At 39.0% G+C, this 27,430-nt stretch overlaps 5 protein-coding genes across 5 annotated transcripts; 3 read left to right on the forward strand and 2 right to left on the reverse strand.

The window, feature by feature from the left end:
• Positions 1-3,043: 3,043 nt before the first annotated feature.
• On the reverse strand, positions 3,044-4,859 carry LOC108260869 (kelch-like protein 10). The gene is made up of 2 exons (XM_017461529.3): positions 4,641-4,859; positions 3,044-4,140 (listed from the first exon to the last, which is right to left on the reverse strand). Exons 1-2 carry the CDS (start codon positions 4,748-4,750, stop codon positions 3,621-3,623), a joined length of 630 nt encoding a protein of 209 aa, XP_017317018.2. The 5' UTR covers positions 4,751-4,859; the 3' UTR covers positions 3,044-3,620.
• A 6,957-nt stretch (positions 4,860-11,816) lies between these two features.
• On the reverse strand, positions 11,817-13,010 carry LOC128629467 (kelch-like protein 10). Its single transcript, XM_053677707.1, has 2 exons — positions 12,798-13,010; positions 11,817-12,297 (listed from the first exon to the last, which is right to left on the reverse strand). The coding sequence occupies exons 1-2, from the start codon at positions 12,905-12,907 to the stop codon at positions 11,976-11,978; spliced, it is 432 nt and encodes a 143-aa protein (XP_053533682.1). The 5' UTR covers positions 12,908-13,010; the 3' UTR covers positions 11,817-11,975.
• A 2,620-nt stretch (positions 13,011-15,630) lies between these two features.
• Positions 15,631-17,154, forward strand: LOC108260870 (kelch-like protein 10). Its single transcript, XM_017461530.3, has 2 exons — positions 15,631-16,043; positions 16,544-17,154. Exons 1-2 carry the CDS (start codon positions 15,934-15,936, stop codon positions 16,947-16,949), a joined length of 516 nt encoding a protein of 171 aa, XP_017317019.1. The 5' UTR covers positions 15,631-15,933; the 3' UTR covers positions 16,950-17,154.
• A 1,423-nt stretch (positions 17,155-18,577) lies between these two features.
• Positions 18,578-20,417, forward strand: LOC108260873 (kelch-like protein 10). Its single transcript, XM_017461534.3, has 2 exons — positions 18,578-18,783; positions 19,284-20,417. Exons 1-2 carry the CDS (start codon positions 18,674-18,676, stop codon positions 19,489-19,491), a joined length of 318 nt encoding a protein of 105 aa, XP_017317023.1. The 5' UTR covers positions 18,578-18,673; the 3' UTR covers positions 19,492-20,417.
• Positions 20,418-24,057: 3,640 nt separating this feature from the next.
• LOC108260872 (fatty acid-binding protein, intestinal) lies at positions 24,058-26,665 on the forward strand. The gene is made up of 4 exons (XM_017461533.3): positions 24,058-24,187; positions 24,864-25,036; positions 25,261-25,368; positions 26,516-26,665. Exons 1-4 carry the CDS (start codon positions 24,121-24,123, stop codon positions 26,564-26,566), a joined length of 399 nt encoding a protein of 132 aa, XP_017317022.1. The 5' UTR covers positions 24,058-24,120; the 3' UTR covers positions 26,567-26,665.
• Positions 26,666-27,430: the final 765 nt, after the last annotated feature.

A 27,430-nucleotide genomic window follows, 5' to 3' on the forward strand; every position in this document is an offset into this window, starting at 1 on the left:
ACACCACTAACAATAACACTGCACTCACCACACTGTAACACACACACACACACACTCACACATACATGCTAACATAACCTGTGTCAACATACACACGTTGCTAATTCTGCGTTCGACTTACCTCGGAAATTTGTAGTTGTATGCTCAGAACCTTCATGCGTTAGAGCTACAAAGTGGGGAAAATGGCCGCCTCCATGTTCCTCTTCTGTTAGCAACAAGCTAACCAGATAACTGTGATAAGTGATGTTATTTTTCCCCTCAAACCAGCAAACTGTATAGTCAATATTACAGATTTAACACATGGATATATCTGTGTTGGTTGATGTAAAGAAAATACTTGTGTATATACAATGTAACTTTAAAGGTAAGAAGTGTTATATTTAAACGTTGTTTACTGTTGAAGCTTTGAGCAGCCATGCTGATTTGAGGAGACCGTCCCGAGTTCCCTAGAATAAATCCAGAGCTGAGCGGGCGTTTTCTTTGGTTGGAAGAAGGGAATAATGATTTGTGATCTCTAGTTGAATGCAGCGTAACACTCACTGTGCCAACACACACACACACACACACACACACACACACACACTCTCTCTCTCTCTCGTCCCATGCCAATTAAAACAGAACTATCACAGAAGAGAATGCAAGCTAAGCGGCTAAAATTGTGCAGAAGAGAGTAAGCTAAATTAAGGTCCTCTTCAGGTTAGCTAAACGTAGCTAGCATTGTGGAAACGACAGCTAAAAAACGCTGGATGGAAGCACTAGGTGCGAACAAAATCTTCAAAATGCACATAAAAAAACATGTGTGCTTAGAGAGTAGAAAACTTAGAGAGTAGGAGATGGAGGAGATAGAAAGGTGGGGGATGGAAGGGACAGAGGGATGACTGGGAGATGGAGGAAAGAGATGCATGAGTGTGGGATGGAGGGAGGAGAGATGACTGGGAGAAGGAGGACAAAGAGGGCTGGCTGGAAGATGAAGGCGAGAGAGACAAATGTGTGGGGAATGGAAAAGAGAAAGAGAGGGAAATGGTAGAAAGAGAAATGAGTGGGAGATGGAGGAGAGAGAGGGAAAATGTGGTAATAATAATAATAATTCCTTACATTTATATAGCTCATTACATTGTATGGGCGTTGGGGGCGGGGGGGGGGGGGGGGGTCTCCTCAACCACAACTAGTGTGTAGCATCCACCCGGATGAGCCACAGTGCGCCAGAACGCCCACCACACACCAGCTATTAGTGGAGAGGAGAGTGATGCAGCCAATACAACTGAAGGAGATGGAGAAGAGGGAATGAGTGGGAGATGGAGGAGAGAAAGAGGGAGATGGACGAGAGAGAGGGAAGAGTGTGCGTTGGAGGAGAGAGAGGCCTTTTGCATGGCGCCTGGTGACGCTTCATTACCACACAAACACACAGGTGTGGGTGATGCAGGTGCCTGCTTACTGCAGTGGGTGGCACTGTGCATGTGTGTGTGTGTGTGTGTGTGTGTGCGCGCACGCATGAGGATGTACATTTAGCCGAGCATGAAATCCTAAACGCACCGTCAGCAGAGTTAAAATAAACAACCAGGTTTATTATTCACACACACACACACACACACACACACACACACACACGCACAGCCTTGACCTCTGATCAATTTATCTATATTTCTTCTTTTCATAATCAATTTAAATGCAAAAGATTTTGATTTAAAAATATGACCAGTTACAAACAGCAACGCAGTTTGAAGCATGCTAACAGAAATAAATTCTATACACAGATTAAAAATGGAAAAAGCATAACTACATCAAATAATAATTCATAACATGTGACATTCATAACAACATTTTTTAAACAGTTTTTGTTCAGTTTTGTTTTTTTTTTTGTCTGTTTGTTAAACTTTTTCTTGTTATTTAGCAAGTAATTTTTAGTGAGTTAAAATCTATTCCGATCCAATCTGGGTCACTGTGTGAAACATTGCCCCCTAGTGATGGATTTGTTCTCAACAGATTTTCACATAATGTTCTTTGCTGCACTCGGGATTTCTGCCTATCACAGGTGACGTAAATGCAAACAAACAAACAAACAAACAAACAAACCCCCCTCATTTTGAGCGACCGATTCAATTTGTACTACAACTAAACAATAAATATAACACCTTTAATAGTGGATGGTTGTGAATTCCACCCCTGACATTTAATTACATTAACATTAAAATACAATTTATCAGATCTCAGGAACATTGTGTAGACAGGCGCGCACACACTGGATGGTTACTGCATAACCTGTACAAATCAGTTATTGAAATTATAAAGCAGTTAAAACTACATTTGAACATAATTACATTCACGTATACAAGAATGACATAAAATCACAAAATCTCTCATCGTGAACTGATCGAGTAACACAATGTTATCTAAATGCAATCAGCTTTTTTTTTTTTTTTTTAAAGCTAGCTAGTTTAAACGTGCATAAACATAGTAGTAAACTAAATCATCCGGACTACAAGTCCAACCATAAATCATAAATCCAATCACAACATGAATCTTACTCAATTTCACACACAAAACCTTGAGCTAAGAACAAAGGTCCAGCTACTGATGAGCGATTAAAAGTAATAACCGCAGTCTAAACTGTAATCTGTAGCTACCTGATGATTTCATGTAGAACAAGTTCCTGGATTTCTGAAACGATATTTAACAGCTTAAATGTTTTTAACTACCATGTAAAAAAAAAACAAAAAAACACGCACCTGTTTCAAAGTATCCCTGCTATGAGAAACAACACCCATTTGATTTGTAGCATCATTAGCATAAATGTACTTAGTGGGAGAAATGTGTAGTTAATACTAAATTAGGAATTTGTATGTTCATCTCGTCGAAAACTCCGAATGAATCTGGATGAGAAAAATAAAGAAAAGAACCCCCCCCCCCCCCCCAACTTTCTTTAACGATATTGGGAAACATGCTAAAAAATGGTTACAATATGATGTACAAAAGTGTTTAAAAGTATATCATCAGTAGATGTATAATCATAAACACAAAGAAACAAAGCATGTGGACATTTATTTACAGACAACTCAACTATATACATATATATATATACACAGAGAAATAATTCGATACGTATTAGATGTATACAGTGTAATAATAGTGTACATTAATAGATATGCTCATCCATCAATCCATTTTTTTGCGACGCTTATCGTACACAGGGTCATGTGGGAGCCTGGGACCTATCCCAGGGAACTCGGGATACAACTCGGGGCAGGAGTCAATACAGAGATGTCAGTCGGCCTACGACGCATGTCTTTGGAGTACCCGGAGGAAACCCCCAAAGCAGAGGGAGAACATGTGAACTCACTAAGCCACTCAGCCTACAGTATGTGTATATAATAAATCTATTGTAGCAGGTGGAGGCCTGATTTGCGTAGGCCTAAATTGCGAGAGAGGAGTTTTGAGGATGAGCCAAAAGGTAATGGCCGATGTGGCACACTTGAACCTTGCTTCCTGTCATGCATTTACATTTTTTCCTCTCTCTTTTTCTGTCATCTTTCGCACTGGTAGTGAGATGCTGAGTAGATAGGAAGCAAGGTTCAGTGCCACATCACACCACAACCTCTTACAATACAATATACTGTATATATTTAATAATTAAGATGCGTGTTTATTACAGCAACAAGAAGAAGAGAAAGAAGGAATAGGAAAAAAATTGTGTGTGTATATGTGGGTGTGATCTGAGTTGGATGAAAGTTCCAGGCTCCGTTAATACTCGAGTGACGCAGTGTGTACGGTGTTTGACGTCTTCTGCCAGAACGGTCACCCACGCCAGGCGACTTGGAGCGTAGCTGGCAGTATATCTGGCTCTGCTTCACCATGAGGGACGCCCGATCACGCAGCTCGTGCCAGGAGTGCGCAGTAGCAAGCCGCAACATTTCAATGCAGTTCTTTGAGCAGAGTCGCTTCACCAGAAACTGGCAGCAGAGGTGAACAATGTCGTCCATCAGCAGGTAATCGGCTGCCTCCAAGAGGGCCTGCACGTTCTTTCGCGTGATTCTTATACGCTGTGAGTAACCGTACTGGATGATGGCTTTCATTATTTTCGGAGTCACACCAGGGACGGTGTACATGAACTGGCCTGGGCTGCTCCACCTCGTGAACAGAGCGCTAGAACATCGAAAAGACAAAAATAGGACACAAGTCAAAACTTACTCTCACAAAGGAAAAAGTCCAGGCTCTCAGGTCGAGCAGTTGCAGCATTTGCAGTGACACCGTTATACACCATCATTAACACCCTGTGTAGTGAACAGCCAAACTGAACAGGAATTTGGGATTGAAGTCCCAGCTTATTACACTCGAACCAGTAGAAAAAGTGTGTAATTCATCAGAGTGAGAAGTGTAAGTCCGGCCCAACTGACCGGTCCTGGGAGTTTAATGGATTAATTAAAAGAAATATATATTCCTGAGACAGTGTAAAGAAATGTGAGCTAAGAAAACATTACCATGGTTAAGTAAATCGAGTAAATCAAGCCTGAAACAGTAAAATCTGGGATAAAATCTACCACACTGCTGATTTTCTTCTGTCATTACTACAACACAAACTATGGAACACTTCACTTGACACCATATCTCTGAGATGTTTCCCTGCCATGATTTTTGAGCCTCACCTGAAATACGGGCTCAATTCACAGAGCACTGACTTGTGCGCATGGAAATGAGTGCCTTCAACCTCGATGATGGTGTCACAGAGTTGGTTGCTGTAGGAGTGGTAGTTCATAGTTATTGTTGATTTACTTCTCACTAAAAGTCTTCTTAGTCTTCTTCGTAAAGCGATCTGATAGTGAATGCAGCAGATGCAGCAACACAGTAGATTTAGAACTTGTAGAATCCAGACATGACTTCTAGAACACTATGACCCATGGTTACGGTTCACTATTTTTTAAAATTCCTGATTTAAACAAACAGACTAATAAATTACACCCTGAGCTCTTATCAAATCTTAAAAGTATTTTTCACATTGTCTAATAACCTTTTGTTCTATCAGGAATAAAAAATAAATAAATAAATCATAAACCGTAACCATGGATCATAGTGTTCTAGAAGTCATGTCTGGTCTAAATCTAAATCTAAGTTCTAAATCTACTGTGTTGCTGCATCTGCTGCATTCACTATCAGATCGCTTTACGAAGAAGACTAAGAAGACTTTTAGTGAGAAGTAAATCAACAAAACTATGAACTACCACTCCTACAGCAACCAACTCTGCGACACCATCATCGAGGTTGAAGGCACTCATTTCCATGTACACAGCTTACGCTCAAAAATCATGGCAGGGAAATGTAGCCCACTAGAAAATGTACATAAATAAATATTTTAAACCGAATTTAAAACAATATAGATTCATTAAAAATAAAGCAGAATGTAAACCACTATACTTTCAAATACGTTATTTGAGCCACTTAAAATGTTTCATGTAGATCATTTCGACCAATTAACACCATTCTACACGTAGATCCCGCCTTGATTGACAGGTGACAGTGGGAGAGTTTTTCGTTTTTCGTTTTTCTTTTTTATTGGGCAGGCGCACACACAGCCAGAGCGAGGAGAGAAAAGGAGACAGAAAAAAAAAGAGGGAAAAAAAAGCCTCAATTATAATTATATATTATAATTAACCGTCTGAAAGAGTGAAAACAAAGGTGGAAACAGTACTACTGCTAGATGGAGTGCTGATGAACGTCAGTGTGCCGTTTTATCCAACGTGAAAATTGTTAAATTGTGCATTGTATAAATGTGAGTGTTATTCAGTTATGTCGAGTGTCAGTTATTAACGCGTGTTTCAATGCACGCAGCTTTTCCTCCGTTTTGTTTGAGTCGTGTAAAAAGGACTGAAAATACTCTACAGGAGTGCCTTCATTCAGAGTAAAAGAAATTGCAGAGACATTGAAAAAGACATTTTAATTCTGGATGTGATTTTTATTTTTATTCAAGGTTTTGTTATATTCCGTGTATACATATATTTTATCTTAGGCTTAATTTAGGGGGTCCACCCTAGGGTATTATATATGTACTGCACATGTTTAATTTCACTCACTCTAGATTGTATATAAATCATTCTCTATTTACCTTATCAGTTGTGCTGTCACTGTTATTGTAGTCTTCTGATATCTGGTCTACACATCATCTATATAGTACATATTTAATATATGCTACAGAAACATCTCAGAGATATGGTGTCAAGTTTGGCTGTTCACTACACAGGGTGCTAATGGTGGTGTATAACGGTGTCACTGCAAATGCTGCAACTGCTCGACCTGAGAGCCTGGGCTTTTTCCTTTGTGAGAGTAAGTTTTGACTTGTGTTCTATTTTTGTCTTTTGGATGTTCTAGCGCTCTGTTCACGAGGTGGAGCAGCTCAGGCCAGTTCATGTACACCGTCCCTGGTGTGACTCCAAACATAATGAAGTCCATCATCCAGTACGGTTACTCACAGCGGATAAGAATCACGTGAAAGAACGTGCAGGCTGTCTTAGAGGCAGCCGATTACCTGCTGATGGACGACATTGTTCACCTCTGCTGCCGGTTTCTGGAGAAGCTGCGTGATCGGGCGTCCCTCATGGTGGAGCAGAGCCTGATGTACCGCCTCGGTGTTCCTGAATCCGGAGCAAATTCCCAGCTGTGCTCCAACTCACCCGGCGTGGGAGACAGTTCAGGCAGAAGACGTCAAACACCGTACACACGCCGTCACTCGAGTAGTAACAGAGCCTGGAACTTGCATCCAATTCGGATCTCATACATATTTTTTTTTCCTATTTCTTCTTATTGCTATAATAAACACATCTGAATTATTAAATATATACAGTATATTGTGGGCAGGGGTGACTTGGCGGTTAAGACTCCGGGCTACTGATCGGAAGGTCGGGGGTTCAAGCCCCAGCACTGCCAAACTGCCACTGTTGGGCCCCTGAGCAGTTCTAGTATTCTAGAAGTCATGTAAAAGTCTGGATTCTACAAGTTCTAAATCTACTGTGTTGCTGCATCTGCTGCATTCACTATCAGATCGCTTTAAGCAACAGTTCAAAAAGACTTATTTAGACGTAAATAAAAAAAATAAAAAACAACAACTATGAAGTACCACTCGTACCGCAGACAACTCTGCGACATCACCATTGAAGTTGAAGAGACTGATTTTCATGCACAAGTCAGTGCTCTGTGAATTGAGCCTGTATTTCAGGTGAGGCTCAAAAATCATGGCAGGGAAACATCTCAGAGATATGGTGTCAAGTGAACTGTTCCATAGTTTGTGTTGTAGTAATGACAGAAGAAAATCAGCAGTGTGGTAGATTTTATCCCAGATTTGACTGTTTCAGGCTTGATTTACTCGATTTACTTAACCATGGTAATGTTTTCTTAGCTCACATTTCTTGACACTGCAGGGCTCCAGATGGCGACTAAAATGATCGCCAATGCGACGAGCTTTTTAATTTTGCAACTATGTTTTTTTTTTGCCAGTTGCCACCGTTACCCACAAACAAAATTTAAAAACAGATTAAACTGAAATTACCATACGTCTTGTTGTGTTAGGCTACTGAACTCTCATCTCCTCTTGCGCCTGCGTCTACCTGCCCTATCACGTGCACTCCTGTATGGTTTCCAGTAAATAAACTCTGCACTCTTGTCCTGGTTGAAGCGTCGGCTATATAGATGAACAGAAACAGGTTTAACGTCACGTTTATCGGGATAAAAAGCTGGAACTATTAAAGGTGTTTAATTTAGCTTGATGTGGTTTAGTTCGTTGGAATTTGAATTTATACGTTACATGTAGGTTGGCTAACTGTGTAGTTAACTAATGTTAGCCAGCTGACAAGAAAACGAAATGCGCAAACGAAAAATATCAGACTTCTCCTCATTCCCTGCTCGTCCAAATCCTTCTCGACAAGTGAAAGTTCTCAAGTGGCATTTGAGTCATCCCAGCCCGTTTCAATCGGTATGCAATCTTTTACAGATGACGACAGCCAAGCGCAGCGAGTTGAGTCTTCTTCTCCCGTCCCTGCGGCTCCCATCCCGACCAGACAGTTTAAATCAGCTTGCCTACACGAGTTCGCCTGGTTACGTTATGACGATGGGAAGATGTACTGCACCTTTTGTGCTAAAGCAGGACAAGATATTGCTGGTAAAACAGAGTTCATTACCCGTTCGAGTCATTTTAAAAAAGAAACCGCGAAGAAGCATGGCGACGGAAAACAAAACAAAACATAAGAACGACAGGGATTGTGTCATCGCTAGGTCTGCCCCTCGTGCCACCCCGATCGTGAAAGCAGTGCAACGTGCTAGTGATAAAGTCGCAGAAAAAGAGACGATGGAATTGAAAATAAAACGCGATGCAGCCTATATGTTTGCAGAGGTCTCAGATTTCAGGTCTCAAAACTCAGCCTCACACTTCAGAGCAATTCTCTGATCCTCCCACAAGCGGATGCAGCTGTTGAGAGTTGTCTAGAGATGGATAAAAAGTTGAAGGAAAAGCCACTGAGAGAAGGGAAGCTCCAGGAATTATTACAGCACATAGGGAAATATTCTGAAGGTACAGAGAAGCAGGAAGTACTGCCAGTAAGCAAGAGACGGACAGCTGCAAGTAACCCCACTGTCATAACCTTCCAAAATGTTGAACTTAAGGGCCACCAAAGTCATACCACATTTACAAATGATCCGAACGCGGTCATTGATAAAACAGTTAAAATGACTGTAAAAGAACTAGAACGAAGATTCGGAAGCATGCCGGTGAACGTTACAGAGAATTGACATGCAAAGGGATCAGAGGGCCTCAGGTCATTTTCAGTGTTGTGTCATGATGCATGGCCAGAAGATGTTGTTACCTATGGCGAGGAGCAGGTTGACACATTAGTGAACTGGTACAGAGAGCTCTTGACAAACAGTGGATGTGATGTTACAGCTGTGCAAAGGGAATGGAGAATGCTGAAAACATCAGTGAAAGGTCAGTTCATGGATAAGACATGGAAAGTGATGCTAAGGAGCCATTCTGCACAGATTTTAAGAACATTCTTCACTTAGTTGAAATTATGCAGGTTCTTCCCATATCTGCAGCTCAGTGCGAAAGAGGATTCGCAGCACAGAATAGAATAAAGTCAAAAGTGCGCAGTTCCTTATGTGTTAAAACACTGGAAGACTTAGTGAGGATCAGTACAGAGGGCCCCTCACTTGACCAGTCTGACCCAGAGCCCAGTGTGAAGCGCTGGTTGTCTGCAAGCAAAAGAAGGCGCAGACCTAACTACACTGGCTGGCCAAGTGACCTTGATGTGGTGGTGGTGGGAGATATGGAGTCTGAGCCTGAATAAGCAAGAAACAACAAATTGTAATGAAAAAAAAAGAAACAAACGACTGGACATTTAAGTATTTACAGTAATATGATTAAATATGATGTACTGAACATTGCACATATTGTGTATGTAAAGAATACATTGTGTAAACAAAGGCAGACCGTACAGAGGGGAAAGGAAAGGCAGTGTGAGGTAGCCGTTTAACAATGATATCATCATACGTCAAGTGACATCACTATATTTTGGCTCCTGAAAATTTGATTTGGCGCCTAAATATTTTGGGTATTATATTTGTTGGGTATTATATTTGTTTTTGCCTGGAGCCCTGCACTGTCTCAGGAATATATATCTATTTTATTTAATCCATTAAACTCCCAGGACCGGTCAGCTGGGCCGAACTTACACTTCTCACTCTCATGAATTACACAGTTTTCCTACTGGTTCGAGTGTAATAAGCTGGGACTTCAATCCCAAATTCCTGTTCAGTTCGGCTGTTCACTACACAGGGTGTTAATGGTGGTGTATAACGGTGTCTCGACAAAAGAACTGCAAAGGCTGCGACTGCTCGACCCAAGAGCCTGGGCTTTTTCCTTTGTGAGAGTATGTTTTGAATTATGTCCTATTTTTGTCTTTTGGATGTTCTAGAGCTCTTCACGAGGTGGAGCAGCCCAGGCCAGTTCGTGTACACCGTCCCTGGAGTGGTTCCTCATATAATGAAAGTCATCATGCAGTACGGTTACTCAAAACGTATAAGGTTCACGCGAAAGAACGTGCAGGCTCTCTTGGAGGTAGCCGATTACCTACTGATGGACGACATTGTTCACCTCTGCTGCCAGTTTCTGGAGAAGAGACTCTAAACATTTCTATTAAACATTTCTACTAAACATTAACTGCTTTTTAATGATTTTTTTAATAACTGATTTGTACAGGTTATGCAGTAACCATCCAGTGTGTGCGCGCCTGTCTACACAATGTTCCTGAGATCTGATCAACTGTATTTTAATGTTAATGTAATTAAATGTCAGGGGTGTAAATCACAATCATCCACTATTAAAGGAGTTATATTTACCTTTACATTTACATTTATTCAATTAGCAGACGCTTTTATCCAAAGAGACTTACAAATGAGAAAATACAAGCAAAGTTAGTTATTGTTTAGTTGAATTGGTCGCTCAAAATGAGGGGGTTTTGTTTGTTTGTTTGTTTAATACAAGGTGTAAAATGTTGTGGTTTTATGGGTGTTTATGTGCCATGCACTATTTCTTTGCTGGGACCAATGACTTCCTGGAGTCACAGCTGGTTCCCTAGAAACCTCAGAAATGACAGGGTTATTAAGGGTTATAAGCTACTAGTGTAAGAAAATGGACCTTTGCGGAATGAAAGGGGATTGTTGCGGCATTGTCAATTGTCACGTTCAAGGCTTTGATGAATGCTCGAGTTTCAGTGCTGCAGGTTGTTCAGATTTGAGGGGAGTGGCATCATGTTTTTGACTTAATATTGGCACAGCCATATTCGTGTACCTTGTGATTCCACTGTGTACACCAGGGATGCAGGGATGATTTGAGGTGTTTTAATTGAGGCATTCGAATTTGCACAAATACATAATGTAACTGTTCGAGCGAATCCCATTTTTTTTGCAGGTGAAGAAGCAAGGCAAATGGAAGTACTTCTGTCTGTTTTTTTCTTAAAAGACCAAATGCATTTTATTCTTGTACTGTTCTTTTATGTCGGCATTTTGCACTTGAAAAATGTTGGGTAAACATGTTGAGACAAAGTTGCACAAATAAATGTCTGCCTTCTGTTATTTTTATGCATGATCTGTTGATCCAACTTAAGTCAACTTTGGCACCAAGAAGGCTTGAGCGTGGTTGGATTAGAAATAGAAAAATGAGTGACATTAAATATATTTAAAGTCATGTAATACCAATTAAGACTTTAAACGATTAATTAAGGTACAGATCAATAAGAATAGCACTGCAAATGTGTTGAATTAAGCAACAGTGTACTCAAATATGAGTTATAGATATTTTTTTATGTAGTGAACCGAAATCACTTTCAACCAGATGTTCAGTAAATATAAATCAATTTCCATAACATATTCAATAAATATAAATCAGTTTCCCCCAGATACGTAATATATTTATATTACTTTTGCTCGGATACTTAGTAAATATAAATCAGTTTTCCTTGTGAAATTAATTTGGATAGTACTCAGTATTTTTGGGCTATATGACTCATCACTTGGCATGCTATTACTAAACCCAACACGTTTTAATTGTTGCTTTTATTACCATGGGCTTAATTTTTTTTTCTCTTTAAATTTAGGTAATTTATTCAATACTTTTTAATCAAAGTTGTAGTACTTAAAATCTATTCAATTATATTACGTGTCACTTTGTTGCCATAATTTTTTTAAGTAACCATTGGTCACATTTTTTAGTGTAGATGCTGAGTAGATAGGAAGCGAGGTTACATATGTATACATACATACATACATACACTTTTTTATATATATATATATATATATATGTGTGTGTGTGTGTGTGTGTGTGTGTGTGTGTGTGTGTGTGTGATCTGAGTTGGATGCAAGTTCCAGGCTCAGTTACTACTCAAGTGACGCTGTGTGCACGGTGTTTGACGTCTTCTGCCCACACCGGGCGAGTTGGAGCGTACCTAGCGGTGGTATATCAGGCTCTGCTCCCATATGAGGGACGCCCGATCACGCAGCTCGTGCCAGAAGTGCGCATTAGCAAGCCGCAGTATTTCAATGCAGTTCTTTGGGCGGAGTCTCTTCTCCAGAAACTTGCAGCAGATGTGAACAATGTCGTCCATCAGCAGGTAATCGGCTGCCTCCAAGAGAGCCTTCACGTTCGTTTGCGTGATTGTTATCCGCTGTGAGTAACCGTACTGGAGGATGGACTTCATTATGTTCGGAGTCACACCAGGGACGGTGTACAAGAACTGGCCTGGGCTGCTCCACCTCTCAAACAGCGCTCTAGAACATCGAAAAGACAAAAATAGGACACAAGTCAAAACTTACTCTCACAAAGGAAAAAGCCCAGGCTCTCAGGTCGAGCAGTTGCAGCATTTGCAGTGACACCGTTATACACCACCATTAACACCCTGTGTAGTGAACAGCCAAACTGAACAGGAATTTGGGATTGAAGTCCCAGCTTATTACACTCGAACCAGTAGAAAAAGTGTGTAATTCATCAGAGTGAGAAGTGTAAGTCCGGCCCAACCGACCGGTCCTGGGAGTTTAATGGATTAATGAAAAGAATTATATATTCCTGAGACAGTGTAAAGAAATGTGAGCTAAGAAAACATTACCATGGTTAAGTAAATCGAGTAAATCAAGCCTGAAACAGTAAAATCTGGGATAAAATCTACCACACTGCTGATTTTCTTCTGTCATTACTACAACACAAACTATGGAACAGTTCACTTGACACCATATCTCTGAGATGTTTCCCTGCCATGATTTTTGAGCCTCACCTGAAATACGGGCTCAATTCACAGAGCACTGACTTGTGCGCATGGAAATGAGTGCCTCCAGCCTCGATGATGATGTCACAGAGTTGGTTGCTGTAGGAGTGGTAGTTCATAGTTATTGTTGAGTTACTTATCACTAAAGGTCTTTTTCGTAAAGCGATCTGATAGTGAATGCAGCAGATGCAGCAACACAGTAGATTTAGAACTTAGATTTAGAACAGACTATTACATGACTTCAAGAACACTAGATCACAATTCATCGGTGAAATCAATAAATGAAATAAATAATCAAACTCAAATAGGAAAAGAAAAAAAAAAACCCAAAACAAATCCTCCAAGCTGTCTGAAAGTAACACACGTACTGTACCTCGTGTGCAATGTGTAGTGTGTACATACCATATGTGTGTGTTGTCCCTCAGGGCACGTGGGTGATGGAGGGAGAGACTCTAAAAGGCACATTCACCAGGAAGGACAACGGCAAACTCCTCACCACCACCCGGTCACTGGTTGGTGGGGAACTCGTACAGGTGACACACACACACACACATTTACTCTGAACACATGACATCTAGCTATATGTTACACATAAAGTAGCTAACTTTACATTTCATTACACACTCATTAACATTTCACAGCATCAAGTACATTATACATTGTACAGTCCTACAAAAATCCCCGTGCTTCCGGGATCCACAGTGAGCCTGAGACCACAGAAGGATAAAGCACTTTATCCCGAAGATGAATGAATGAATACGTCATCATTAAAACATACAAGAGCGCTTGAAATGTTTAAATGACCTACTGAAAAGAAAGAATAACAACAAGAAATTTGATCACATGATGTCTTTCGCTGGAATTTTATCAAATAAAATGCTAGAATTTGACTTTTGGTTCAGATACATATAAAAGACAAACACATTTCTTCCTCACTTGTACTTTTCATTGTTTTGGCACATGTCTTTTAGCCATGACTTAGCATTTTATCTCCAGCGAACATGAGAGTTAAGACTGAATTCAGATGAATTAATTCAAGTTTGTAAACTAATTAACATCTTGATAACTAAATAACATAACCTATGTCAACATACACACTTTGCTAATTCTGCATTCGACTTACCTCGGAAGTAGGTAGTTGATGCTTGGAATCTCCATGTTACAAAGTGGGGAAAATGGCCGCCTCCATGTTCCTCTTCTGTTAGCAACAAGCTAACCAGATAACTGTGATAAGTGATGTTATTTTTCCCCTCAAAACAGCAAACTGTATAGTCAATATTATAGATTTAACACATGGATATATCTGTGTTGGTTGATGTAAAGAAAATACTTGTGTATATACAATGTAACTTTAAAGGTAAGAAGTGTTATATTTAAACATTGTTTACTGTTGAAGCTTTGAGCAGCCATGCTGATTTGAGGAGACTGTCCCGAGTTCCCTAGAATAAATCCAGAGCTGAGCGGGCGTTTTCTTTTCTTTGGAAGAAGGGAATAATGATTTGTGATCTCTAGTTGAATGCAGCGTAACACTCACTGTGCCAACACACACACACACACACACACACACACACACAGCCTTGACCTCTGATCAGTTTATCTATATTTCTTCTTTTCGTAATCAATTTAAATGCAAAAGATTTTGATTTAAAAATATGACCAGTTACAAATAGCAAAGCAGCTTGAAGCATGCTAACAGAAATAAATTCTATACACAAATTAAAAATAAAAATAAAGCCTATATACATCAAATAACATGTGACATTCATAACATTTTTTAACAGTTTTTGTTCAGTTTTTTTTTTGTTTGTTTGTTTTGTTTGTTAAGCTTTTTCTTGTTATTTACCAAGTAATTTTTAGTGAGTTAAAATCTATTCCGATCCAATCTGGGTCACTGTGTGAAACATTGCCCCCTAGTGATGGATTTGTTCTCAACAGATTTTCACATAATGTTCTTTGCTACACTCGACATTTCTGCCTATCACAGGTGACGTAAATGCAAACAAACAAACAAACAAACAAACCCCCCTCATTTTGAGCGACCGATTCAATTTGTACTACAACTAAACAATAAATATAACACCTTTAATAGTGGATGATTGTGAATTCCACTCTCCTGACATTTAATTACATTAACATTAAAATACAATTTATCAGATCTCAGGAACATTGTGTAGACAGACGCGCACACACTGGATGGTTACTGCATAACCTGTACAAATCAGTTACAGGAAGAGAGAGATGCATGAGTGTGGGATGGAGGAAGGACACTGTTATATATAATCTGTTGTCCAATTATTATATCATTGACTATAGTTATAAACCCAATTGACAGGTCACGAGAAATGACTGGGGTTCATTCCAACTCAAATGTTAATAAGTCTTGGGTCTAACTATCCATATAAAGTGCCTAATATTCATACGAGTTCCTAATATAAATAAATAAATAAATGTGTGTGTATGTATATACGTTCATAAAAGGCTGTGCAGTGATCATTTACACTGAGAGGTGTTTGTTATTGTCACGATACGATGTTGACTACGGATGCAAGCGCAGATTTCCAAACATTTAATAACAAATAAACAAAATGCAAAGGACTCTACAACAAACACACGAAACACTGTGGCAAAATCGAAACACAGTAGCATCGACAAAAGCGTAGTACGACAACGTGAGACAAGGAAGCAGAGCAAAACAGTGGCTATATATAAGCGTGCTCGTTAACCAGGAAGTGACTACAGGTGCAGGTGGTCATGTGACATGATAAGTGTGGTGCAGTGGCTGCTGGGAACTGGAATCCAGAGTTTCTTCCCTGATACATGACAGTTATATGTCGGCACATTTTGAAATGAAAACATAAAGGAATATAAAAGAAAGATAAAAAATAAACATAAATCACACCCTGAGCTCTTATCAAATCCTAAAAGTATTTTTCATATTGTCTAATAACCTTTTGTTTCATCAGGAATTTTAAAAAAATCATAAACCATAACCATGGATCATAGTGTTCTAGAAGTCATGTAATAGTCTGGATTCTAGAACTGGATTCTAAATCTACTGTGTTGCTGCATCTGCTGCATTCACTATCAGATCGCTTTACGAAGAAGACTAAGAAGACTTTTAGTGAGAAGTAAATCAACAATAACTATGAACTACCACTCCTACAGCAACCAACTCTGCGACACCATCATCGAGGTTGAAGGCACTCATTTCCATGCGCACAAGTCAGTGCTCTGTGAATTGAGCCCGTATTTCAGGTGAGGCTCAAAAATCATGGCAGGGAAACATCTCAGAGATATGGTGTCAAGTGAACTGTTCCATAGTTTGTGTTGTAGTAATGACAGAAGAAAATCAGCAGTGTGGTAGATTTTATCCCAGATTTTACTGTTTCAGGCTTGATTTACTCGATTTACTTAACCATGGTAATGTTTTCTTAGCTCACATTTCTTTACACTGTCTCAGGAATATATATTTCTTTTCATTAATCCATTAAACTCCCAGGACCGGTCGGTTGGGCCGGACTTACACTTCTCACTCTGATGAATTACACACTTTTTCTACTGGTTCGAGTGTAATAAGCTGGGACTTCAATCCCAAATTCCTGTTCAGTTTGGCAGTTCACTACACAGGGTGTTAATGGTGGTGTATAACGGTGTCACTGCAAATGCTGCAACTGCTCGACCTGAGAGCCTGGACTTTTTCCTTTGTGAGAGTATGTTTTGACTTGTCTCCTATTTTTGTCTTTTCGATGTTCTAGCGCTCTGTTCACGAGGTGGAGCAGCCCAGGCCAGTTCATGTACACCGTCCCTGGTGTGACTCCGAACATAATGAAGTCCATCATCCAGTACGGTTACTCACAGCAGATAACAATCACGCAAACGAACGTGAAGGCTGTCTTGGAGGCAGCCTATTACCTGCTCGTGGAGGACATTGTTCACCTCTGCCACCAGTTTCTGGTGAAGCGACTCTGCCCAAAGAACTGCACTGAAATATTGCGGCTTGCTACTGCGCACTCCTGGCACGAGCTGCGTGATCGGGCGTCCCTCATGGTGAAGCAGAGCCAGATATACTGCCAGCTACGCTCCAACTCGCGCGGCCTGGGTGACCGTTCTGGCAGAAGACGTCAAACACCGTACACACTGCGTCACTCGAGTAGTAACTGAGCCTGGAACTTTCATCCAACTCAGATCACTCGCACATTTTATATATATATATATATATATATATATATATATATATATATATATATATATATATATATATATATATATATATATATATATATATACACACACTTTTTAAAAAAACTTTTTTCCATTTCTTCTTTCCCTTATTGCTCTAATAAACACATCTTAATTGTTAAATATATACAGTGTATTGTATTGTACTTCTTGATTTACGAGCGCTTGATTACTTCTGTGGGATTTATACTAAAGCCTGGCACTCAATCAGTTTCCGCAGGGTCCAGTTGCACGTCACGGAAGGCATGGCTTCGAGTTCATGTATGGAAGTGTGTCACGATCCCCCCTTTAGGCAGCGCGCTTGGAGAGCCGGAGGATGTGCGTGTGCACGAGCAAGGTGCTGCTCTTTGAATGTTCGAGGGTGTGTGCCTTCATTGTTTTTCAGCTGCCAGCACTTAACGCTGATTATGTTCGGGATATATACCGCTCGCTTCCCTGTACACCTCAACGGAGTATTACAGTTAAATAGCAGATAGTTTATGTCACGTACCTCGATAGATATAGTAATAGTTAGATAGTTGTTCATGTTATGTACCATGATGGGTTAAGTTAGTTTAACGATAGATTAGTTCATTTAGACCACGCTGGTGTTTCCGCTCCCAGTTCCCTGTCACAGCTTCATGTTTCTTGTTTTGTGTTGTGACTTTGCTTTGGATTTCTGCCTAGCCCAGTGTATGCCTGTTTGCCGATCGCCTGACCCATTACCTGTTTTCAACTACGCCTCTGTTTCATGATTTGGATTCATCTGCCTGCCTCTTCAATAAAGCTCTTAACCGCAATTGCTTCTGCCCCGTTCCCGATTCATGGCCTTGTGAACGAGTCTGAAAGATCGAATAACGTAGAAGGGAATGTGGGTGTGTCCTTGTGTCTACAAGTCATCGGAAATCATATACTGTACATATATGTGCTTCTTTACAATCCTGGGTCCAATTCCTGGAAAAAAAATAATAATTATGTTGAGTGTAGAAAGTTCTGGAACAAAAAGCTTTCATAACAAATGCATTTGTCTAATGTGTCTAATATTAACTTAGAAAATAAGGCTGTGCAGAGATCATGGGGTTCGTGTGTAATTTATTTACATGGCAAGGTGTCTCCGTCTGTGAAACAGTTATATATGATCTGTTGTCCAATTATCATTTATTATAGTTATAAACCCGATTGACGGGTATGAGATGAGTGGGATTCATTCCAACTCAAATGTTAATGTCTTGGGTCTAAGTATCCATATAAAGTGCCTTTTATATGTATGTATTTTCATAAAATGCTGTGCAGTGGTCATTTACACTGGAAGGTGTTTGTTATATGTCGGTACATTTTGAAATGAAAAAATATAAAAAGATAAAAAATAAACATAAAACAATCAATGACAGGCTAGTACATCACACCCTGAGCTCTTATCAGATCTTAAAAGTATTTTTCATATGGTCTAATAACCTTTTGTTTCATCAGGAATTAAAAAAAAAAAATAGTAAACCGTAACCATGGGTCACCGTGTTCTAGTGTTCTTGAAGTCATGTAATAGTCTGTTCTAAATCTAAATCTAAGTTCTAAATCTACTGTGTTGCTGCATCTGCTGCATTCACTATCAGATCGCTTTACGAAGAAGACTAAGAAGACTTTTAGTGAGAAGTAACTCAACAATAACTATGAACTACCGCTCCTACAGCAACCAACTCTGTGACATCATCATCGAGGTTGAAGGCACTCATTTCCATGCGCACAAGTCAGTGCTCTGTGAATTGAGCCCGTATTTCAGGTGAGGCTCAAAAATCATGGCAGGGAAACATCTCAGAGATATGGTGTCAAGTGAACTGTTCCATAGTTTGTGTTGTAGTAATGACAGAAGAAAATCAGCAGTGTGGTAGATTTTATCCCAGATTTTACTGTTTCAGGCTTGATTTACTCGATTTACTTAACCATGGTAATGTTTTCTTAGCTCACATTTCTTTACACTGTCTCAGGAATATATATTTCTTTTCATTAATCCATTAAACTCCCAGGACCGGTCGGTTGGGCCGGACTTACACTTCTCACTCTCATGAATTACACACTTTTTCTACTGGTTCGAGTGTAATAAGCTGGGACTTCAATCCCAAATTCCTGTTCAGTTTGGCTGTTCACTACACAGGGTGTTAATGGTGGTGTATAACGGTGTCACTGCAAATGCTGCAACTGCTCGACCTGAAAGCCTGGGCTTTTTCCTTTGTGAGAGTAAGTTTTGACTTGTGTCCTATTTTTGTCTTTTCGATGTTCTAGAGCTCTGTTCACGAGGTGGAGCAGCTCAGGCCAGTTCTTGTACACCGTCCCTGGAGTGACTCCGAACATAATGAAGTCCATCCTCCAGTACGGTTACTCACAGCGTATAAGAATCACGCAAACGAACGTGAAGGCTGTCTTGGATGCAGCCGATTACCTGCAGGTGGACGGCATTGTTCACCGCTGCCACCAGTTTCTGGAGAAGTGACTCTTCCCAAAGAACTGCACTGAAATATTGCGGCTTGCTACTGCGCACTCTTTTTCCTCTTCTTATTGCTATAATAAATACATCTTAATTATTAAATATATACAGTATATTGTATTGTAAGAGGTTGTGGTGTGATGTGGCACTGGACCTCGCTTCCTATCTACTCAACATCTACACTAAAAAATGTGACCAACGGTTACTTAAAAAAATTATGGCAACAAAGTGACACGTAATATAATTGAATAGATTTTAAGTACTACAACTTTGATTGAAAAGTATTGAATAAATTACCTAAATTTAAAGAGAAAAAAAAATTAAGCCCATGGTAATAAAAGCAACAATTAAAACGTGTTGGGTTTAGTAATAGCATGCCAAGTGATGAGTCATATAGCCCAAAAATACTGAGTACTATCCAAATTAATTTCAAAAGGAAAACTGATTTATATTTACTAAGTATCTGAGCAAAAGTAATATAAATATATTACGTATCTGGGGGAAACTGATTTATATTTATTGAATATGTTATGGCACCGGTCCTGGGAGTTTAATGGATTAATGAAAAGAAATATATATTCCTGAGACAGTGTAAAGAAATGTGAGCTAAGAAAACATTACCATGGTTAAGTAAATCGAGTAAATCAAGCCTGAAACAGTAAAATCTGGGATAAAATCTACCACACTGCTGATTTTCTTCTGTCATTACTACAACACAAACTATGGAACAGTTCACTTGACACCATATCTCTGAGATGTTTCCCTGCCATGATTTTTGAGCCTCACCTGAAATACGGGCTCAGTTCACAGAGCACTGACTTGTGCGCATGGAAATGAGTGCCTTCAACCTCGATGATGGTGTCGCAGAGTTGGTTGCTGTAGGAGCGGTAGTTCATAGTTATTGTTGAGTTACTTCTCAATAAAAGTCTTCTTAGTCTTCTTCGTAAAGCGATCTGATAGTGAATGCAGCAGATGCAGCAACACAGTAGATTTAGAACTTGTAGAATCCAGACTATTACATGACTTCTAGAACACTATGACCCACGATTACAATTGACTATTTTTTTTTAAATTCCTGATGAAACAAAAGGTAATTAGACAATATGAAAAATACTTTTAAGATTTGATAAGAGCTCAGGGTGTGATTTACTAGTCTGTCGTTGATTGATGTTAATTAATCTTAAAAGTTAACCTTTCTTTTATAATCTTTTTTCACATTTCAAAAATGTGCCGACCTATAACTGTCATGTATCACAGAAGGAACTCTGGACTCCCAGAGTTCTCCTGAGTTCCCAGCAGCCACTGCACCACACTCATCAGTCACATGACCACCCGCACCTGTAGTCACTTCCTGGTTAACGAGCACGCTTATATATAGCCACTGTTTTGCTCTTCTTCCTTGTCTCACGTTGTCGTACTACGCTTTTGTCCATGCTACTGTGTTTAGATTTTGCCACAGTGTTTCGTGTGTTTGTTGTACAGTCCTTTGCATTTTGTTTATTTGTTATTAATGTTTGGAAATCTGCGCTTGCATCCGTAGTCAACATCGTATCGTGACAATAACAAACACCTCTCAGTGTAAATGATCACTGCACAGCCTTTTATGAACATATATACATACACACACATTTATTTATTTATATTAGGAACTCGTATGAATATTAGGCACTTTATATGGATAGTTAGACCCAAGACTTATTAACATTTGAGTTGGAATGAACCCCAGTCATCTTATTACAGTCAATCGGGTTTATAACTATAATAAGTGATAATTGGACAACAGATCATATATAACTGTTTCACAGACAAAGACACCTTCCCATGTAAATAAATTACACACGAAACCCATGATCTCTGCACAGCCTTATTTTATAAGTTAATATTAGACAAATGCATTTATGATGAAAGCTTTTTATTCCTGCACTTTCTACACTCAACATATTTTTTTTTCCCGGAATTGGATCCAGGATTGTAAAGAAGCACATATATGTACAGTATATGATTTCCAATTACTTCCAAGGACACACCCACATTCCCTTCTAAGGTATTCGATCTTTTAGACTCATTCACACTTCCATATATGGACCCGAAGCCACGCCTTCTGTGATGTGCAACTTGACCCTCCTGAATCCTAATGAGTGCCAGCCTTTAGTATAAATCCCATAGTAGTAATCAAGCGCTCATAAATCAGGAAGTCCCATCTGTTGTGCCATCGCTCTTCCCCGCCTCGCACCCCCCCCCCCCCCCCCTTTCCAGTGATAAACTGATAAAAGTTGGACACTTGCACACCTTCATCTCACAGATCATCAGTTCAGATCTGAACAGGATTACAAGCACACAATGAGAGTTACACAATGCCGATAATATAGTTGTGCAACTCTCAGCGATGTTGACAAATACCTGACAGAATCGGGGAAAAGGTGACGATTATTGATCATGATAAATTGAAATTGCACTAAATTGTAGGTAGTCTTTAGAAGCTCCGACTTTACACCTTGCACCTTTTTTGAGTGCTTTAAGAAGAGCAAGATTCAGGATTTAGCAGCCTCATAAGTCATTTTTTTAAAATATCTTTATCTTCATAGATTTGTGAATACTTATCACTGTGACAGACAAATCTATATTGTGTGTGTGTGTATATGTGTGTGTGTGTGTGTGTGTGTCTACAGCTTCGAGTATTTTAGTGTCGCTCATAAAGATGTAGTAAGATATAGCAAATAAACATTGTTCTTTCTCTTAAAGTCCAAGTGATATCGTGCTTTGATTAACGTAATAAAGTGCAGCATTTCTGCTCGGTAATAATCCATTATGCCATTACCATGTACCCAAGTTGGATTTCTTTGACATTTTATTGATGTATGTTTCAAAGGGTTTCAAACTGCAACTGGGTCAAAGTGTTCTTTTCTTAAACCAATATTAAATTCATTTCTACATATTGTACTTTCACAAGATGATACAATTCTATATTTGTAATAGCCTTTTGATTTACATTTTAAAAGGGTAATACACTCACGTTAATCGGTGGCGTTGCCAGCATTTCAAATAAAATCCTGAGTTACGGTTAAAGTTTAAAAGTTGTGGATTTCATAATTGTGGATTTTTTTTTTTTTTTATGTGAAATGCCTGAATGTTTTTTTATAATGCATATAATTCAATTATACTCCATACAGTGCTAGTATGGTGTAGTTTGGACTTTCATTACCATTATTCACATTACTCATAATCCACACTTCCTATAATTACCCAGGACGACATTCTTGTGCAGACCATCTTAAAAATGTGTTTCTTTCAGTAAAGAACTGAGCCACGGTTCACTTTGGAAAACTAAATTTTATAAACACCTCTTTTTTTTTTTTTGGCGGATTATGGTTCAGATTGAAACTAATTAAAAGCAGCACTTCAAACAGCATACAGAAATTTACCCTAATGTAAACATAGCCATTCAGTCCTGGATCAGCTTTAATCTGCATTTTTTAATTTATGAAATGCTATGAAGAGATTTTCCATGTGCAACCTCCTGAAACCTGAAAGCTCTAGCAAAGCCTTAGGGAAATCATAAAATATAACTATTTGTATTTAATTAAATATAATTTAAGGGTGTCATTAATTTGATCACAGATGTCAGATGAAGGAACAGATGCTGCTCCTAACGCCATACAGACTTCATATAAATCCATAATGAACTTTTTCACACTATCTGTTGTTACCCTTCTGAGTCGGGTTCCTCTCAAGGTTTCTTTCTCTTAAAACATCTTAGGGAGTTTTTCCTCGCCACCGTCGCCACTCAGTGGCTCGCTCAGTTGGGATAAATTCACACCTTTAATATCTGTACACCGTGTTGATATTTCTGTAAAGCTGCTTTGAGACAATGTCTATTGTAAAAAGCGCTATACAAATAAAATTGAATTGAGCTGAATTGAATTGAATAGAATAGATGTCTAGTGTTAGGTGAAGCACATTCTTCCATCTGAAGCTAATCAGGTGATAACAGTTTCACTACGGCCATGGAAATTTCACCCTCCCTATATGAACCTTAGACTTATAGAACGATTTTAATGAGTGAGTAAGTAAGTGCAGCCAGTCAAAGGTCGTGTCAATGCCTAAATTACATTTTTCATCCAGATAAGGATGTTCGATATGATATTCATGTTTACACTGGAGATTTGGGACAGAACCCACGATGCAGGCTTGCTTTTTTGGCTTGTTTTTTGTTTTAGTTTTTTTCACACATAAATATCATGGTTATGATTTTTCACTCTGATTACCCAAGTGTGCATGCATTTGTGCTAGATTTCCACAAAGCATATAACACGTTACACGTGACCTCGCGTTACTGTGTCAGGGCCATCCTGCCAATCCTGATATTCAGAACAATAACAGTATAATTTTTCCCCCCAGCATTGGGCAATAATATTGTGTGGAGGCAGGCGTTATCTGGATGGCCTTATTTTAATGTTCAAACTGACTGTGACCTGTAACCTGAAGTGACCACATCATCAGCTGGATAATGGACAGAGATAAAGCTCCCCTATAAAAGCATGGAGACAGAACGCAGATTCACCTTCCTTACTCCACACACTCTCTCTCTCTCTCTCTCTCTCTCTGTCCTGATCTGTGTCGCTCTTTATTTCTAACATGGCGTTCAACGGCACATGGAAGATCGACCGTAACGAACACTATGACAAGTTTATGGAAAAGATGGGTGAGTGAACTATTAGTAAATAACGGATAATGTAACAAGAGCTAGAATTAATGATAGTCATGAAAATGGATGTCTTGTGGGGTTTGGTCTGAATTTTAGCATAAATTTTCGTGGTATTTCCTCAATTGTAAGTCGCTTTGGATAAAAGCGTCTGCTAAATGAATAAATGCAAACGTAATTAGAAATGAATGTTGTGTCGCTCCTTCCGAGATGATATGCGAGATGATCTGAGCTGAAAAATACATTTAAAGCTAATACAAAACAGCTAAAATGATACAATCTAGAGCTGGTTAATACGACGTTATTCATTATTGTGCATAAAGTTTAAGTGTCATTAGCTCTGAGAAGTAGGAGCCACACCTTCACTATGACTGACAGACACAGAGGCCACGCCTCCTTCACTACGACTGACGGACAGAGAGGCTGTGCTACCTTCATTAGGGCAGATAGAACGTAGACCACGCCTCCTTCACTGTGAGTGACAGGCATGCATCCTTCAATGGACACCGACAGCCGAGAGGCCACGCCCCTTTCAGCTGGACTGACGAGCACAATTTTGTATAATTGTCAATGGCATGAATGAGAATAATCTACACATAAATAAGAGAATGTGCAGCAAGTGTATAAAATGTGTGTGTGTGTGTGTGTGTGTGTGTGTGTGTGTGTGTGTATACAGGCATTAACGTGGTGAAGAGAAAGCTGGCTGAACACGACAACCTGAAGCTGATCATCGAGCAGACCGGAGACAAGTTCATCATTAAGGAGTCGAGCACGTTCAGGAACAAAGACATCGAGTTCACGCTCGGAGTGCAGTTTGAGTACCCGATGGCCGATGGCACCGAGCTCACTGTGAGAACCAAAAGTCAATAATCAGTAATGAAATGGCAGCGCAGGAGTTGAAATCATCATCAGTGAAATCAATAAATGAAATAAATAATCAAACTCAAATAGGAAAAAAAAAAAAAAAAAAAAACCCAAAACAAATCCTCCAAGCTGTCTGAAAGTAACACACGTACTGTACCTCGTGTGCAATGTGTAGTGTGTACATACCATATGTGTGTGTTGTCCCTCAGGGCACGTGGGTGATGGAGGGAGAGACTCTAAAAGGCACATTCACCAGGAAGGACAACGGCAAACTCCTCACCACCACCCGGTCACTGGTTGGTGGGGAACTCGTACAGGTGACACACACACACAGTTACTCTGAACACATGACATCTAGCTATATGTTACACATAAAGTAGCTAACTTTACATTTCATTACACACTCATTAACATTTCACAGCATCAAGTACATTATACATTGTACAGTCCTACAAAAATCCCCGTGCTTCCGGGATCCACAGTGAGCCTGAGACCACAGAAGGATAAAGCACTTTATCCCGAAGATGAATGAATGAATACGTCATCATTTAAACATACAAGGGCGCTTGAAATGTTTAAATGACCTACTGAAAAGAAAGAATAACAACAAGAAATTTGATCACATGATGTCTTTCGCTGGAATTTTATCAAATAAAATGCTAGAATTTGACTTTTGGTTCAGATACATATAAAAGAGAAACACATTTCTTCCTCACTTGTACTTTTCATTGTTTTGGCACATGTCTTTTAGCCATGACTTAGCATTTTAACTCCAGCGAACATGAGAGTTAAGACTGAATTCAGATGAATTAATTCAAGTTTGTAAACTAATTAAGTAAACTAAGTAACTTGAGGCTAAAGCAAATCCAGTTATACGAATATAGAAAGATTTATCAGCAGTCTATGCTTCTTTGCTCGATGGTCTGTCCGATTTGCATGCTAGGAACCTAGAAACATAAAGTAAAAGATGGTTATACAGTCCAATCCAGCTGTCTGGATGACTGTGCACACTGTACACACACTTCCTTTTTGTATGGAATGATTAACAGTAAGTTTGGGAAATATTCTCAAAAAAAAAAAAAAAAAAAAAAAGAAAAAAAAAAGCAGATCCTCCATTTTGGATCTTCTGCACTGCAAGGGTCAGTGCAGCCAAAGCAGTTCTGCTACTGGGCAATGGCGCAAATTCCTACATCAGAGTTCACCAAGCTTCACGTCGACGTGAAGTTTCTCGTACTGGACGTCTGTGCCGTGAAACTGCAAATTCCAGTTATTCTTCTGACAAAGGAGGATTAGCTAGCATGATCATTATGGCTGGCATCATTCAACCATGAATGACACTATAGCTAAAGCAGAGTTAGGTAGAATGTAATTAAATAACGATGTGAACGATTTAATCATTGAAGATAATTAGAAGAATTTGTAAACGTTTCTAATTCAATGTATTTTGTCGTCTGTCTTACTCAGTGCTACAACTACGAAGGTGTTGATGCCAAGAGGATTTTCAAGAAGGCATAAAAGAAGTGTGGAGAAGGACTCTCCAGTTTTTGGAACAGATTTGATATGTTGTCATTACCCGTTATGTTTCGAATAAATGTACGGATGTTTCTGCTGTTTTCTGTGGCGTGAGGTTTGATTCTTACTCTCGATTATATTCTTATTCTCAACATAATTAAATGCTGGGTCAGATACACATAACAGGATCAATAGCAGCTAATTATAATCAACGTTTATAAAGGGTTATTCATGGGGGGGGGGGGGGGGGGTGAACTACTGTATATCAATAAACTAATCGTTACCAGTCTTAACCACAAGAGGGAGCTCTGTAGCTTTACCCTTTGTAATTTAGCTTTAGTCATAATATGTAGTTTTCTCCTCTTTCTTCATAGAGAGCTGAATTTTAAGTCAGCCTAAATGCAAAAACTAGAGCTTATATATATATATATATATATATATATATATATATATATATATATATATATATATATATATATATATATATATATATATATATATATATATATATATATATAAAAATATATAAATAACTAAAATTGAGCCATTTAAATATATTTTGAATGCAAGTCTAAAAGAATTTTAAGTCTAAATGGAAACAGGTCAAGCAGTATTAAGACATTTGATGCAAACAATAGGTTTATGTCCATTTTATTTATACTATACTACATGTGACGCATATAATCCATATAATAATTATCAGCCATCCAAGAGAAAGTTTTAAGGTTTTAAATAACATTATATGAGTGTTAATCTCACAATACGATATGATATTGATTATTGAGATGATACCAATAAAATGTGCTACGATATGATAAATCATTCACAATTGATTTATGATTGTTGCCTCCATTCATCTCAGCCGTT

This window comes from Ictalurus punctatus, chromosome 29 (genome assembly GCF_001660625.3).
Source record: "Ictalurus punctatus breed USDA103 chromosome 29, Coco_2.0, whole genome shotgun sequence".
NCBI classification, from domain to species: domain Eukaryota; kingdom Metazoa; phylum Chordata; class Actinopteri; order Siluriformes; family Ictaluridae; genus Ictalurus; species Ictalurus punctatus.

Excerpts from the sequence above, each read along its gene's own strand:
- LOC108260869 (XM_017461529.3), bottom strand. The coding sequence starts at position 4,750 with ATGAACTACCACTCCTACAGCAACCAACTCTGTGACACCATCATCGAG. Across the intron at positions 4,141-4,640 it reads GAATTGAGCCCGTATTTCAG|CGCTCTGTTCACGAGGTGGA; the intron begins GTGAGGCTCAAA and ends TCGATGTTCTAG.
- LOC108260873 (XM_017461534.3), top strand. The coding sequence starts at position 18,674 with ATGAACTACCGCTCCTACAGCAACCAACTCTGTGACATCATCATCGAG. Across the intron at positions 18,784-19,283 it reads GAATTGAGCCCGTATTTCAG|AGCTCTGTTCACGAGGTGGA; the intron begins GTGAGGCTCAAA and ends TCGATGTTCTAG.
- LOC108260870 (XM_017461530.3), top strand. The coding sequence starts at position 15,934 with ATGAACTACCACTCCTACAGCAACCAACTCTGCGACACCATCATCGAG. Across the intron at positions 16,044-16,543 it reads GAATTGAGCCCGTATTTCAG|CGCTCTGTTCACGAGGTGGA; the intron begins GTGAGGCTCAAA and ends TCGATGTTCTAG.
- LOC128629467 (XM_053677707.1), bottom strand. The coding sequence starts at position 12,907 with ATGAACTACCACTCCTACAGCAACCAACTCTGTGACATCATCATCGAG. Across the intron at positions 12,298-12,797 it reads GAATTGAGCCCGTATTTCAG|AGCGCTGTTTGAGAGGTGGA; the intron begins GTGAGGCTCAAA and ends TCGATGTTCTAG.
- LOC108260872 (XM_017461533.3), top strand. The coding sequence starts at position 24,121 with ATGGCGTTCAACGGCACATGGAAGATCGACCGTAACGAACACTATGAC. Across the intron at positions 24,188-24,863 it reads CAAGTTTATGGAAAAGATGG|GCATTAACGTGGTGAAGAGA; the intron begins GTGAGTGAACTA and ends GTGTGTATACAG. Across the intron at positions 25,369-26,515 it reads TTGGTGGGGAACTCGTACAG|TGCTACAACTACGAAGGTGT; the intron begins GTGACACACACA and ends TGTCTTACTCAG.